Consider the following 15,603-nt stretch of genomic DNA (forward strand, 5'->3'; position numbering starts at 1 on the left):
ATTGAAAGATATATTTTTTTGTTGGTTTATTATATTTTTGTGGGGTTTATTTCTGTTTTTCAGAGTAATTTAAGTGATGTTATATTTTGCGATTTCTTTATTCTGTTTTCCATTCTAATGCTTTTCCTCCCAGTTTTTCAGACTAATATATATTTTAGAATATTTTTCCTGAGAACCTTCATTCTACAGGTGACTCCCCATCTCCAGTCTCTTGATAAATTCCTTAGAAAATAGCCTTTTTCTCATGTGAATGCTTTTTTCTTAACTATTAATATGAGGAAAATAATAAAAAAGAGTGGCATCATCCATGTTTTAATGTAGTGGATGTTTAATGTAGTTAGTCATGGTGTTGAATTGGCATTGAATATTAACGTTAATATAATAACATGTAAAATGCACCCAATTAAAAACACTGTCTACTATAATGAAAAGAATAAAAATAAATTTAAGAAAAGGAAGTTCCCTGACCGGGAATCGAACCCGGGCCGCGGCGGTGAGAGCGCCGAATCCTAACCACTAGACCACCAGGGAGCTCTTGCGCATCGTAACGAAATAAAGCATTATATGATTATATGACAGATTTTCAGTCACCATTTCTAAAGTAATATTTTTGTTGAATTCCCCGATCGGTGAGGCCCGGTCCCGAGAGCAGCTCAGCCAGAGCACCGCTCCATGATGCACCGCGTGTCTCTCTGAGAAACCGAACCGAAGACGAGACCGTGTTTTCAGGACCGTGGCGAGACTTGTTTCCCTCCGAGTCTGAGGAACAGAGCGACCCTCATCGCTGCGTAAACAGCGTCTGCTTCCCAGGAACTCCGTGTGTTGCTTCCCTTCCCGCCTCACCGGAATCATCACTGACAGCTTGACTGGGAACCGGTGTGGAGTTGAACCTCAGCCAGGTGGAAAACACGCCGCTGCTGCTGGGATCACAAACGCGGCTTTGATGAGAGAAGTTGTGAAATTGATCCTGAGAATCAGAATCAGAATCAAATGTATTGCCATGGTCAGTAGGGAGCCCACCAACTAGGAAAGTGCTTTGGAATAAAGTGCTGACAGAAAAAATAAAATAAAATAAAATAAAAAAGGCTGTTCACGAATTCAACAGTCTGACCGAGGCCGAGGGGAAGAAGCTGTTCCTGTGACGGGAGGTTCTGGTCTGGATGGACCGTAGCCTCCTGCCAGAGGGAAGAGGAACAAACAGTCCATGTCCAGGGTGAGTAGGGTCGGCTCTGATCCCACCTGCACGTCTCTGGGTCCTGGAGCCATACAGGTCCTGAAGAGGTGGCAGGCTACAACCATCACCTTCTCAGCAGAACGTACGATGCGCTGCAGTCTGCTTTTGTCCCTGGAGGTGGCGCTGTTGTACCAGACGGTGATAGAGGAGGTGAGGATGGACTGGATGATGGCCGTGTAGAAGTCCACCAACAACTTCATCGGCAGTCACAGTTTCCGTAGCTGCCTCAAGAGGAACATTCTCTGCTGGACCTTCCTGATGAGGGACCTGATGGCTGGCTCCCATTTGAGGTTCTCAGTGATGGTGCGGCTGTATCGTTGATGCGTTAAAAGTCGAGTTTGAACTGAACAAATCTGTGGCGCGAAGTCAGGTTTTAGCGCCTTCCATCGGCTAAAAATTCCATCAAACGCCAGATCGCGTCAAATACGCGTCAATAAAAGGGAGTTGACGTTAAAGCGTAGAATGACAGCTGAATTAGTTGCGATCTTTCGGTTCATGTTTGGACAAAAGACTTCTCCAGCGGGACAAGGCGCCGTAAAGACGTGACTTTCTTCGGCTCAATGAATCTTATCGGCTCCACCGATGCGTGTCCGTCTCAGAACAACCGTCAGGGCCCGGATCCCCTGAACGAACCCGTGACCTTCTTGACACGAGTGACGTCGGCGAAGACGCGACCGCTCTTCCTCTCCGTGAAGCGCAGGAGGAGCGGGCTCGAACCCTAGACAGGAAGCCAAACAAGAATGGACGTCCGGAGACGACGTCGAGGCGTTTGTCTCCAGCGTCTCCACGGGCTTGATTTACGGAGTTACTGGAGAAAAACGGCTCGGGCTCGGAGACGGAAACGCCCTTGACCTTTGACCTTTGATTTCCGCGGCAGAAGATGAATGAGCAGTTATACTTAGCTTCAAGGATGAAGTTTCAGGACCTTCATTGTGAGCTTTCAAAAACGAAGCGTTAAACTCAGGCAGCCACGGGCTGGACAGGAAGTGAAGCCTCTGATGAACACTGGAGCTGGGATTAATGCATCCACAGCTCCAGATGCAGCAGGTGAGTGATGGCTTTAATCTGCCGGATTAACAGGCACTGATGTCAGCTGTCTAGACCTGAGGGCGATCTTCACGCTGGAATATCTGGCTACGCTTTCAGCAGAGCACAGTGAAAGCATGATGCAATAGTCACTGTGGACACTCTGATTTCCTCCCATGGCTTTAGGAATCATGACTGAAGAGGACAGTGACCTTGGTTGACCTTCTGCAGGGCCTCAAGCTCCTTGTTGTGGCAGTTCACCATCTCCATCTTTCAGAGGAACCTGAAGATCCTGACGTGACCTTGTGTCCACGTTGTGTGTGGAAGTGTCCTTGATGAACCATGAGGGTCGTGAAGAACAACAGTCGAAGTTCGACCTGGAAGGTGCTCCACTCCTGGCCAACCTGCAGCGCTCACATGACCCCGCTGAAATAACAAGGTCAGAGGTCAAGTGATAGAAAGCCCACGTGCTGCCGGGTGGGATTATTTTGGTCGGCAGATATCCGGTGCGTCAACACAAGACGGTTGGATTGATAAAGTCGCGGAGCGTGGAAGGAGATGTCGGGGCCTCTCTGCTCCAGGAACAGCCTGTACCCGGAGGCTCCTCTATCTCCGGCTTCATCGTCCACCAGGAGTCATGTGAGGAAACGCTGGAGGTATGGAACATGGGAGTTCACACAGACCCCTCTGACTGGAAGAACAATGAGCTTCTCACATGATTCATCCCGCAGCTCTTCCTCGACGCCAGCGCGCTCGCTCTCCTCCGCCACAGGAAGGGAAGCGTGTGACATTCCCAGAACTTCCTGTTTGCCTGTGCTGCGTGATGAATGGGAGGTTAACGGACGGGACCCCTCACACGGCCCGCGGGCCGAGCCAACGTGTGAGCGCTCCAGAGCTGGAGACCCCACCGCAGCACGTCCGCCGACTCTGCACCTGTTACGACACGCACCTTCATCTCTCGGGTTCCAGCAAACCTGAGGCTCGTGTCGACAGACAGTGACGGCTGGAGTCGTGCTGGCGTCACCAGTCGCTCGCTAAAACAGCCCATTGTTCCGATGAGAAACTAAATCCATGCAGCGTGTTCGAGGAAACAATGGACAGAGATTATAGCTAAGAGTCTTATGATGATCTCCTCTGACTCAGGTGAGGACCTGCTGCTGCACTTCCACTCCAGATGACCTCATCGTCTTAGGTGAGATTATATACCGTACACACTGAGCGCACCACTGGTCTCCACGGCTCAGACCTTGAGACCCAGAAGCTCTGAGAGAAGCCGCACTTGTTCCGACACGTACGTTAATCCAGACAATTGAGTCTCTAATTCCAGCAAATGTGATGTTTGCTGATGACTGGAGGCTCTTTAAGAGGAAGCCATCGCTGTCTGGAGTGTTGACGGATCAAATGATCACAAGAGTAATCGTTGAAAGCTGCAGGTTCAGTTTCCGAGAATGTTGTAATAAGTTTCATTATTGTCGGGACAGTTTTGCTCCCCTCAGCCTCCATGGCTCTGGCTGTGTACTCCAAACATGGCACCACAATATGATACGTCAACAGCAAGGACGTCTGAATGTTCAACAAACTCAGCTCCAAAACCACAGTTTTCATCCTCTAATCTCTGAGCCTTTATCACAGAGGAGCAACCAGATTAAAGCCTCTGTATTGTTGCTACACTTCACATAAAGGTGCAGTTCTCGTGATGGATAGATGAAGTATCATGAAACAGTGTCCTTATTTTCAGAGGCCACTAGATGGTGCTAGGGGTTTAGAAATGATGTGAGGTTTCACTGAATTAGTTCACGGACAGCGCCACCTGCAAACCTCATATCTCCACCCAGGCATCGCAGCCCTCACCTGAGTGGAGGCAGGTTCTGGTCAACTCACCGAGTGTGGAGCAGACCGACGGACCCCTGGTGGCCCCCCCCGAGTCGTCCGAGCGATCGGAACCTGTGGAACCCAAGAACAGTCCAGGACAAACCTCATTGTACAATAAACCTTTAATAAATAGTTTGTCATTAGTTTCCCATATTTACATCATAACCACCGTTTCATTTTGTTGCCATTCTCGTTTCTTGGCTAATTTTAGGCACACGGAGAGAGAGAGAGAGAGAGGGAGGGTGGGGGGAGGGGGTCAGGCCACAAACCACATCGTACTAAAAACAGCGTGGCGAGCAGGTCAAGTTTAGAAGTGTGGAAGTGCACCGCGCCACCAGACGCCTCGACATCTGCCCGTGTGCGCAGGCGCCGGCTGTCGGCGGATGGGCCCCGAATTTGGTCCGATGGCTGACAAACGACGCAAAATCAAAAGTGTGGTTTCCTTCCTGCCGTGCAGCCGGAAATGCTTGTTGACGAGCGGATGGGTGGAATGAAAACAAAGGGCGACAAAAGCGAACGAAAGCAGAGTCTTAAAGGGCTGCGACACCACAACAGCAGTGAAACCGTGGAGGAGTTAAGACATCGACTCTCTTCAGGCACGCGGACCGACAGATAAATAAGTTGGCACGCAGAGATGATGGACAGGTCGGCGACATGATAAAAGAAAACGAAAAAGGATGTCAGTCATGTGACCAGCGCGTCGCCTTCAGGCGTGATCGAGTGGCCGGAGACGTAACTGCAGCAGTTCAGACCTCAAGCAACCAATGAAATCCATGGAAAAACAACGCCAGAAGAGACCAGAGCAACTGCGGCGGTTCGAGCTTCATGCGGCCTCCATCCTCACCGCTGACCCAAACTTGGTGCAGTGGGTTTTAGTTCTGGCAGGTCTGAGCTGCATCTGCCACTGAGTGTTCCGGCGGTGGCGAGAGCGGCGTCTTGACGCTCAAAAACAAGGGAGTAAAAACAAAAGGCCTGGAAGCCTCGGCCCCGGCGAGAGGCGGGAAACGCTTCCAGGAAGTGGCGCGATGACGGAAGGGATCAGACGAATGGAACGGCTCCGATGGGAGCGATAGCGAACGATCACAGAGCCTTTTCAGACCGCGGTCGTCATACAGGTTATGTCCATATATATACTCATATATATATATATATACGTTTATCTTGAGTCACTTCAAGGCAACATCTGTTTCTTGAATACAAACTTGAAGAATCTTCAGCTGGAAACTAGACACCAAACCGTCCTATGGAACTAGAGAGTGGCAAGTAAACGTTGGAAAACAGCTTGATGAAGTGGTTCCAGTCCGAGGGGCGGCGTCTGCAGACACCGAGTGTTTTGACCTAGACTGACTGAAATGTGGCGGCACGTCTGCTCCAGAACTCGGAGCGGCACGCGGCGACTCGGATCAAACCAAAACTCGCTGCGACAGGAGGAGGTGGAGCCGATTTGTCCACAAACAGAGACGGAGTCCACCCCCTCCCTCATAAAAAACACACTGGTCCTCACTGCAGCTTCACACGTCACACACCCCCTCACGCAGGAGAGACGCTTGTGCTGCGCACGCAGACCAACTCCTCCGTGTGGATCCAGCCTGCGGGGTGGAGCGAGGGAGTCCGCCCCCCTCAGCGAAGGCTATACGCTGCTGTCCTCCAGCAGCGGCTCCTTGCCCTCCGCCCCGCTGCCCTGCGGACTGTGGGAGTGACTCTGCGCCCCATTGCTGTGCTTCTTGTAGGCGCCGGGCCTCATGCCGGGCCCTGTGTGCTCCGGGATGAACAGTGCCACCAGGAGGGAGAGGAGCACGGAGCAGGCCCCGAACAGAAAGGGCGGTCCCGGGATGATGGCACTCTGAAGGGACGCAAGAGAGACAGATGCTAAAAAACCACGGCCGCCACGGCGCACGGACGACCTCTAAATGACCCTCGCACCTCATCTGTGGGGTTGGCCATGTTGGGCTTGGCACCTTTGCCGGAGCCGTCCGTGTCCGACAGCTCCACGTGGAACAGGTAGAAGACGAAGCCGTAGAGGGCGGGGCCCAGGCCGTTGCAGAGCCCTCGGATGCCCGTGATCATGCCCTGGACCACGCCTGCAGCAGAGACATGCAGCTGTCACGGCCCGGTCAAAGGTTACGCGGCGGCAGACGGGACTGAGCTCACCTTGCTGGTCCGGGTCGGCGTTCCGGGACACGATGGCGCTGATGGCTGGGAAGGTGATGCTGGACATGGCGGCCACAGCTCCAGCCGCCCACATCATCCTGCACAACACACACCGCGTCATGACCACAAATCATGTGACACCAACCCCAGGCCCATGTGAAGAGTCCCGCTTGAAACATGCGTCTAAATATTTCCGTCGTCATATTGAACTTCTCCTGCGCAGCTCGGAGGTCCCAAATGTTAAACTAAATTGATGACAGCCGAAAGTTCATCGTGATATTCATCCTTCCACCAAACTCACGGTTTGACCGGATCTGTTTTACTCGTGGAGCTATGGCGCCCTCTGCTGGAGTTGGTAGACAGCGCAGCTACATTTTCCAATCACCATGAAGTACACGTATGTAAGTAAGTGCATGCCTACATGAGCAGGTCTGCAGAGTCTACCTCACTTCGGACAGTGTGTGGGCGACAGCGAGGGACTCACCAGGGCTGCGACCCAAAGCCATACCAGGCCAGCTGGAGGATCTGAAAGCCCAGGCCCAGGAGGATGGTGTTTTTGTTCCCGATCGATCGCATCAGGATCCCCAACACTACAGTCTACAGAGGGAAAACACACACACGTGTGGTCATGAAAGCTCCGGCTGCTGGTTGACCTCCAGCAGGAAGGGCTCCAGTACCTGGGCGAGTATGGAGAGGATTCCCACCACAGCGATGAAGGCGGCAACCGTCTCTGAGGAGAAGCCGATGACCTGTGGACGAGTGATGCTGTGAACATGTGGGCTGAGGAGAGTGGAAACCATGGACGGTCACGTGGGGCCACGCTGGACTCAGAGAGACACGACGGTGAAGGAAACAGACGGGGTGTGGTGGAGAGTGTGAGCTGATCTTCGGTGCCTCACTCTTGTCAGACTGGTTCTTAGAACTGACACTGTTGACAATGATGGAGCAGGTGTGTGTGTGTGTGTGTGTGTGTGTGTGTGTTTGTCAACTTCAGGCGTATTAAGGAGGCCAACTAAGCCCAGCAAGTAGGTTAAAGAGATAAACCAGACACTGCACGTGCTGGTGAATGAGAGTTTGGATACACAAGGTGATCTTTGTTTCAACAGATGCTGTATTTGAAGCAGCAACACTTGTCCATCTTCACCACAGCCACCAATATTGAGCAGCAAAGGTGATCTCACTGGTGGCTGTGTCAACCTCTCATACCTTTTGTCGATAAACAGCAAACAAAATGACAAAACCAAACTAAACCTGGGGACAAATGAGGCCGAGTGCTGCGTCAGCCGTGCGAGACTTTGGCTGCCTGCCCCAGTGTGGTGGTGTGACATCGAATGCCTTGAGAAATCGGTCGGCAGCAGCCAAGTGCTTCTCCAACAACAAAGAGTCTGAGTTTGGATGGGATTGCAATGTGATCGTTTCTTTGCAGGGATCAAAGCTGACTAAGCGACATGAAGTCCTCTTTGATGTGCACCAGGCAGCAGCATCTAGAGCCATGTTTGCTAACAGCAACCGTCTTTTAATCTCCTGTTGCTGTCACTATAGGAGGACAAGTGTGGCGTCAACACCCAAGATGTTTATTCAAGTTGAAAGCACCTGATCTGGGCTACTGCAAACACCTCCACGCTCTTTAAACAGGCACACAACCGTGGAAAGACACAGCAGGCACTGCTTCAGAAAAGCACCATTTCAGCTGACCAGAAGTGAGAGTCCACCAACCTGTCTGAGATAGAGGAAGAAGCTGGAGTACTGGCCGGCCTCTGGGAGGTAGGAGAGAAAGACGGTGATACAGATGAGCAGCACTGTCGAGTCCTGACCCACTTTACGAAGAGACTGGGAGGGAAAAGGGTTTGTTTGTCAGTCACCTGCCGATATATCCGACGTGAACCACCTCTCAGCTTCACTCACAGCAAAGGGATCAGCTTGTTCCCAGGATATGGGCGCACCCCAAGACGCCGGCCTCATCTTCTCTGGCAGCGACTCGGGCACCGCCACCAGAATGAAGCAGATGTCCAGCAGCGCGATGGCGGTGGCCAGGATGACCACGAGCGTGTCGCCGTAGGCGGCGGACAGGTAGGCGCCGATGGCTGGGCTGGTGACCAGGCTGGCCGCAAAAGTGGCCGACACCTGAGAGAGGAGAGCCAAATCATCACCAGGGCTTCACCAGAAATACTCGTCTCTGTTGAGGCGGACAATACAATAACAATGTTCCACGTCCCATCACAGAAGTAGCAACTTAAACGCTGTTTCCAAAGTAAAGGCAATACTGTACATGAGTCCGCACAGCAGGCGGAACAAAGACTATGATTCTGAATGACCAATATGACGTGTGCAGCACAGCCTTCGGCGACACTTACCAAACCGTACGCGGTGCTCCGCTCATGCTCTTGAGTAATGTCTGCCACGTATGCAAATATCACAGAGAAGGTGACGGCGAAGACGCCAGACATGGAGATGACTGCAAAGTACCACCTAGAGGAGACACGTCAAACCCTTGAAAATCCATTGAAAGTTTGGCCAAACAATACGGCTCCATTAAACCACCAACATCACAGATAAAGCAACGGAAAAGGATGTTTCTGGTGCACATTCTTGTGCCTGAAACAGCAGCCTGCTCACCATGGGCTGATCTTCATGAGAGGAATGGGCGCACACGTGAAGAAGACCGTGAGCAGCAGGAAAGACTTGCGTCCCCATACATCCGACAACGCTCCGATCAGCGGTGCACTGAGAAACGACAACAAGCCCTGGAAGGAGCAGAAACACATGCATTGTTAGACGTGGCCACTTTCGATAGGAATAGACTTTTAGTGCCATCGTCCTTCGACAACAGGACCAGGAATCTGGATGTATAGATTGAAGTGGACACTCGTCGTGTGTGAGAGCCATGTGCAGTGAAGGGCGTAGCTCAACAAGAGCACACATGCCCCGAGAATCTTCCGCAGGCAAATATAAACAAGTCAGTGGAGCAGCACTGCAGCAGGATGTCGTCCCACGGAGGCTGTGGTATTTAACAGCTCCACTCTTTACGTTAACAGACACTCCTTCAACGCAAAACTGATCAGGGAGAAATGCGACGGACACATGCGGCCCAACGGTGACGGGCTCTCGCTCACCTTGACGCCATGAATAAGCCCGTTCATCAGGAATGTGTGCTGGGGGAATGTCTGATGTAAAACCTGGAAAACAAACAGAGATGAGATGATGAAACTAAAGCATTCCACAGAGAAAGCAACACATGCACCTGCAGGTGCTGGGACGCGAGCTCAAGATCGGACCATATTTTTGACTTGTGCTTTCCACATAGTTTCAAAATCAGAACCATACCACTGGTAGCCACTCAACTGGAGCCTGAGGGGGCTCCGCCCAGATGAGCCCAGTGTGTATTTAGTGAGCAGCGTGTTTCACACCCAGAGCACCCGACATCAGCTCAAACCTGTCTGAGTGTCTTTTTGTGTTCGTCCTTGTTCTCTGGCACAATCGGCTCAAAAACACCCCTTCGGGTTCATTTATGTCTCTCAATTCGCACAAGAGTTTGGCTGCAGCCACTTAGCCCCTGGAGCTGCTCCAACCTCAGGCCCCTTCACTCTCAGCAAACAAATGCCTTTTTATTTCCCTGACACTTTGACAATTGAACACAACAACTTGGGATTCAGACACAGACAATGACGTTGATGTCTTGGGCACCGTCACCATCATATTGAAACTGAACTTCTCAACCAAGAGCAAAACTTGCTATAGTGACTTGTCAACAAGGGAAGGAATTTGGCGCGACGCTGTTAATGGAGAAACAGGCAGAAGTCTGTCAAATATCATTTAGTTACTTATTACACTTTCAATCAATTTAAAGAGTGCAGGGAGCTGAAGCGCTCGCTGACATCGACCCAACAGGTCAGTCTGGGTTTCCCCAAGTGTTGTCATAGTGACCAGCATCACTCAGGGTGAATGGTGGGAGAGAGAGGAGACTGGACTTTGTCCTTTCATCTGCTGCACTGCTAGAGTTTCATTCCACACTGATGTGAGCAAACACTTGCTCTCGGTTGGTGTGAGCCATGAGTTCCATTGAAGACGCATCATCAACAGAGCATTTCTGTAGTGTTATTTGAATGAGGCTTCAGTTGAGATTCAAGTTAAACTGTCGTGTTTTACATGGAAGGCTACAAATATAGATGAATATTCAATGACTGCCAGCCAAAAATCTAACATCACACAGCTTTTAAGGGTCAAGAAAAGAGGTTGAGTATTTGTCCCACCATCATCTTGTGATCATCCTCCACTCTCGGGCTCATGCCCCCCACCGTGCCAGCACTGCTTACTGCTCTCAAGTCTGTTCTGAAAGTGAGGAATTGATCAACCCACCCTGACTTAACTCGGCAGGCAGAACAAAGGCGGGAGCGGCAGACGCATTTGAGAAACAGCAAGCAAGTGTGCTTCCTTAACCAACTAAAATACCTGCATTAATCATCAACCATTTTAGTCAGTCAACAATTGCACAACAACACATGTGGGTATTTATGCAATTAAAAGACGAGGTGGCGGCTGCACTACTGGTTTCCAACACCTGAGAAGCAAAAGTCTGTGTTCCACTGATGTCAATTGTTTGTTTGCAGAACCAGGAAGCTCAGGGGCTTGAATCCAGTCCTGTCCCCGGGGTGCCGGTTAATAAACACCAGACTGTGATGCCGGGCGACGGCGGTTGCTGCTGGATACTAACGGCGCAGAAGGAGCAGTCAAGCAGCTCCTCTCATCTTCCGGCGCCCTCCGATTAGTCCGAAATGCAAATCTCGCTGCCGCCCCGGGATTTGCAGCGCAACAAACACCCGGTAATTCATGCGCGACAGATACACACGGAGCCACCTCTTCACACACCAGACTGCTCGGTGTCTGCTTGGCCTCACGTGGGCCACAGATGTTCCCGTCTTATGTTTGAGGTGTAAGGACGAGTCGGCCATTAAACATGCAGCGAAGCCGACGGCTCCATCAAGGAGCGAGTTTAAAGTACTGACTTGGATGCAGAAGTCACATATTTTACTCACGACACCAACCACCTGACGCAGCCTTCTGAGAAAGGAGAAGCCTTTGACAAATGCTCATTGCTACTTCCTGCCCAATTAGTGCCTTGCAACTGACAACAACAACAACGCGCTGAACCAAACTGCGTCATCCAGAATCATAGCTCTGCCGACCAGGGATTCAATTATTCCCAGACACTGGTGGGCCTTATGCGCCTGCCGTCAATTCTTTTGTTTGGTGTCTGAATGAAGGCGGTGGAGGCGTTTGAATTGGTTACAGGGCTGTTTTACATGAGGCGGCATCGTTGTCGAAGACTTACCGCGAGCATCGGCGTGGTGAGTAGACCCCATGCAAAAAACTCCAGGAAGATGACCACCACAGCATGGTAAACACTGGGCTCGCCGATTCCCTGAGGCTGGAGGGAGACACGCAGAGGCTGGATTAGCTGGGAGGAAACACCGAGTCCACACAGGGCACATCACGATTCAAGTCATCACAAATAAAACATGACAACCTATAGAAACAGAAAGTAGCGTAGTCTAGTTGAGTACTAGTTTATGGCGGAACGTGTGAATTCAACTGTAGCAAAAAAAGAAGTGTATTTATTGAACGATTGAATAAAAATTAAATTATTGATAAAATAAAATAAAACTATTTAAAGTGCAATGTTTAAAGTGGGTACAATTAGCAAAACTGGGAGGCGTGCGGTGTTGTGTAGCGGGTCGCCCTGATTTCACAACAACACAAATAGACGCCTATTTATCTTCTGTACAAACAACTCCCAGTGGACGGTAAAATCTATACGGTGGAGGGAAAGTGAGAAGGGGCACGCGTCAATGCTGAGTAAGACGACCGAAAGAAGTCGCATGTTAAGTGGGCCACGTTCAAAATCAGCTAAAATATACTGATAATTGTTGGCTGTTATAAGCAGGAATAGGCATTGAACAGAGCATTCAGAATAAGGCTTGACATGTGGATGGACTTTTCACATCACTGTCCCACCACAACAACCATTTCCTGATCACCTCTCAAGCAGGAAAGCCATTCTGCCAGTTAATCCACATGGGGCCCAGATGTGTCGGCATATGCCCAAAGAGAGTCAGAGGGACAAAAGCGTAAACTTCTACAGTTCCTTCTTTGACTAGTTGTTTCCATTGAAAGTGGAACAGTGAACTTCACAAGCTCCTGTGGCTTGCGATTTCCCCATTCAGAGGCGAGCATGAGAGAAAAGCAAAGGGGGCGTCATGTGCAGACAGCAGCCTTCAACTGTGAAGATCGCACGACAACCTTTAGCTCGGCCGAGAAAGGTTCATCTGTCCAACTCCACTGGCTTAAGGCCCATTTTATACCTGCGATTTCAGGTGAGACTTTGAACAAAGGACAGTCTTACGAGAGCCAAGCTTGACAATGAGTGAGCTCTACAAGTTACAATTCCATGTCAGACCAGATTAACTCAGTTTATTGCTTCTGTGGCAGAGCTGCACAGTGGAAAGGTGATAGAGAATTTGGGTTTTTTTATTGTGCAACATTTCCAAAGAACATTCGCAGAGTTAATGATTTCAGTGCCAAGACAGTGGATGTGAGCTGATTCACGGAACACAAACTTCAGCCACAATACATTTATGACGGGGAAAGTCTGAATGAATAAATTGACAAAAACGTGTATCATTGAGTCTTTCACAGGAAAACTGAGTTTCAGTGTCACTGTCGTTCTTGGTTAAAACAGTTGCTAAAAAAACAAACTTCCACCTTACTACACAGAAAATGGCTCGAGATGAATCTGATAGCTGATCACATTGCATCAGCAAGATGAACCAATCTAAAAACAATGACGTCGGATAATGGCTCCATTAGAGGCGCACTCTTGCCTGGGAGACGTTTAAGGAAACACCGGAAAGACAACAATTGAGCAGTGCCAGATACGGATGAGCGATATATTATATATATGATATATATGAAACATTAAAAACATTCACAGTATTGACATCACAAAAACCACAATATCAAAACTTCGTCCTGCGATGTAAAGGTGAGGCAGCCATGAACTGTCGAAATAAACTGGCAGCATATTTGAGACCAAGACGTAAGGACATTTTAAACTGTATCAACAGCAACTAATCTACTAAAAGCACAGGACACACTGTTTGATGGACTCTATGGAAGAATCACTGATAAAAAAAAGGCAGGTGGCACATGTTTACAAACCATGAGCTACTGCAGGCCCTGCAGGAATTTGGGTATTCTGCGGGATTACGAAGGGAAAAAAAGCAAACAGGTCATGTTGCATAAACTGGATTGCCTGTTTGTAGAAGAGAGAGGGTTCCACCAACTGTCACTGGTTGGTGTCAAGATGCAGGGCAGGTACGGACGTGTGCTCCTTAGAGTCACATTGCCTCATCCAATTAGGATCCAACGTCAGAACACACACTACAGGGCCGTTCATCACCTATTCCAGGATGAAAAAGAGGTTTACACTCGGGAAACTAGAATTTTAGGGTTCGAAAAGGCCTGCAATGAGTAGTGTACTGTCATCGACCATCAGGATAACAAACTATGCAAACCACATTATGAGCGATTAACACGTTATGTTTCCAAACAGCAGTGTTTACCATTTACAACACACTTCAGAGAAGCCACTAATAATAATCCTACGCTTTTATACTCAAAGACACTTTACAGTTTACCAAGTGAATGGATGCCAGTTCCTTGTCCCGACACTGCCTCCTCCAGTTTGGATTAAATACCAAAACACACTCAACGGCGGTGGAACATCTGTTCCAAGGAGAAGAAGTCAAACTTCCAAGAATTCTCCTTTGGTTCAGTGGGCAATGGTTCTAAGTTAATTTGTAGTTCCAGCAGCCCGTTACCTTCAGCTCAGGCTGTTTGTACTGGCATGTTGACTTTAAACGAGTGTTGCACTGACAACACAGTCCACCTGCAGCTGTTTCGCCACAAACTCACCTAAGGATGTGTAACACACCGTGTTGAATATTGTCAGAGCAGCAAGTGACGGTTGACAGAGCCACATCACTGCGTGGACTTGCACAACAGTTGTTGACACAAGTGGCAGTCGTCAACAGGCATTTCGCCCAACAGGGAGCCACTTTGAACCTTTTAGATTGTATGAAGAATGTTTAAGATCAGCTAGATCCCTGGCAAATTTGCTGTTATTATGCAACACCAAATGAAAACACACAGCTGTTGATGCTAGCGCGAGCTGCGACCACAGAACTCGACACTGCAAACCCGAGCAGTCCAGCGATAGTAAGAGTTCGGGGTTTGAAACGTCAGTCCGAGGAATTTCCGCTGCATTTTAGTGCTATTTGTGTGTCACCAGCCATCGCCACCTGAGCTGACGTGTAAACGCCTGGCTAACGTAGGCCGCTAACATTAGCCGCGGCTAGTTCCAACACCCAGCTAACGGTGAACATCATGGACCGGGAAGCGGCCAGAACGCCACGGTAACCGCAACAAATCCGGAGAAACGAGGACAGGCATACAAGAAGCAGGGGTGGCGTTAGCGACAGTTGAAGTTACGGACGATAAATCCACATTTCACTCACACTTCCTCCATCTTTTATGATGATTTTCTTAGCCAGAAGAATGCTGCGGTTCAGCCGCTTCTTCTTCTTCTTCTCCCCCGTCATTGTTAACTGATGTCCATTCTTGATGTCAGAGGGCCATCGTTGCTGGGATCCGAATTGAACAATGAGCTGAATGGGGCTGACACACAACACCTAGCCGGTGAGCTAGCAGCGGCTACCTAGTGAGCGCTCATCCCCGCTTCAAGCCTTCTTCCTCAACAGAGTCGTGTCCCGCCCCCTGAACCGAGCAGGCAGCGTCTATTGGAGCAGCGACGCTGTCCATCTCCCGCCAGCGGGGAAGTCCCATATATGGCATTTATTTGTAGGCACGAAAACAGTGAGGAACGGGCCTTAATTCATGAGTTCATACTGTAAGATCACAGAATATTAACGTCATATTAGTCAAGATTTCATTGGCAAGTGTAGCAGATCCTATTATATAGTTATGAAATTATCTTAGATTACGATTTGAATTCACCTTCATCTCTTAATTGAGTATTTTCATGGTAATTGACTTCCGTCGCGATTAGTCGACTCGTCATGACGTGTGCATGTTGACGAAAACGCCACCACATCTGACTGTAGTGTTGTAAATAGTAGTTAAAATCAAAGTCGAGGTCATCTTTGACAGAACTACAAGTACAGGTTGTTCACTGGATTGAAAATTGCAGCTCACAATGTGCATTAAACCTGCAATACACGTAACAATACAAACATAAACAAGCG

The 15,603-nt window shown here is 49.5% G+C and overlaps 1 protein-coding gene and 1 non-coding gene across 2 annotated transcripts; both read right to left on the reverse strand.

The window, feature by feature from the left end:
- Positions 1-459: 459 nt before the first annotated feature.
- trnae-cuc (transfer RNA glutamic acid (anticodon CUC)) lies at positions 460-531 on the reverse strand. The gene has a single exon. It is a non-coding gene; the product is annotated as a tRNA-Glu (tRNA).
- A 3,693-nt stretch (positions 532-4,224) lies between these two features.
- On the reverse strand, positions 4,225-15,101 carry mfsd14a2 (major facilitator superfamily domain containing 14A2). Its single transcript, XM_053883025.1, has 12 exons — positions 14,857-15,101; positions 11,613-11,708; positions 9,397-9,459; positions 8,900-9,027; positions 8,638-8,752; positions 8,189-8,407; positions 8,000-8,113; positions 6,961-7,032; positions 6,768-6,880; positions 6,284-6,381; positions 6,056-6,213; positions 4,225-5,975 (listed from the first exon to the last, which is right to left on the reverse strand). The coding sequence occupies exons 1-12, from the start codon at positions 14,938-14,940 to the stop codon at positions 5,763-5,765; spliced, it is 1,473 nt and encodes a 490-aa protein (XP_053739000.1). The 5' UTR covers positions 14,941-15,101; the 3' UTR covers positions 4,225-5,762.
- Positions 15,102-15,603: the final 502 nt, after the last annotated feature.

This window comes from Synchiropus splendidus, chromosome 13, assembly GCF_027744825.2.
Source record: "Synchiropus splendidus isolate RoL2022-P1 chromosome 13, RoL_Sspl_1.0, whole genome shotgun sequence".
Taxonomy (NCBI): Eukaryota; Metazoa; Chordata; class Actinopteri; order Syngnathiformes; family Callionymidae; genus Synchiropus; species Synchiropus splendidus.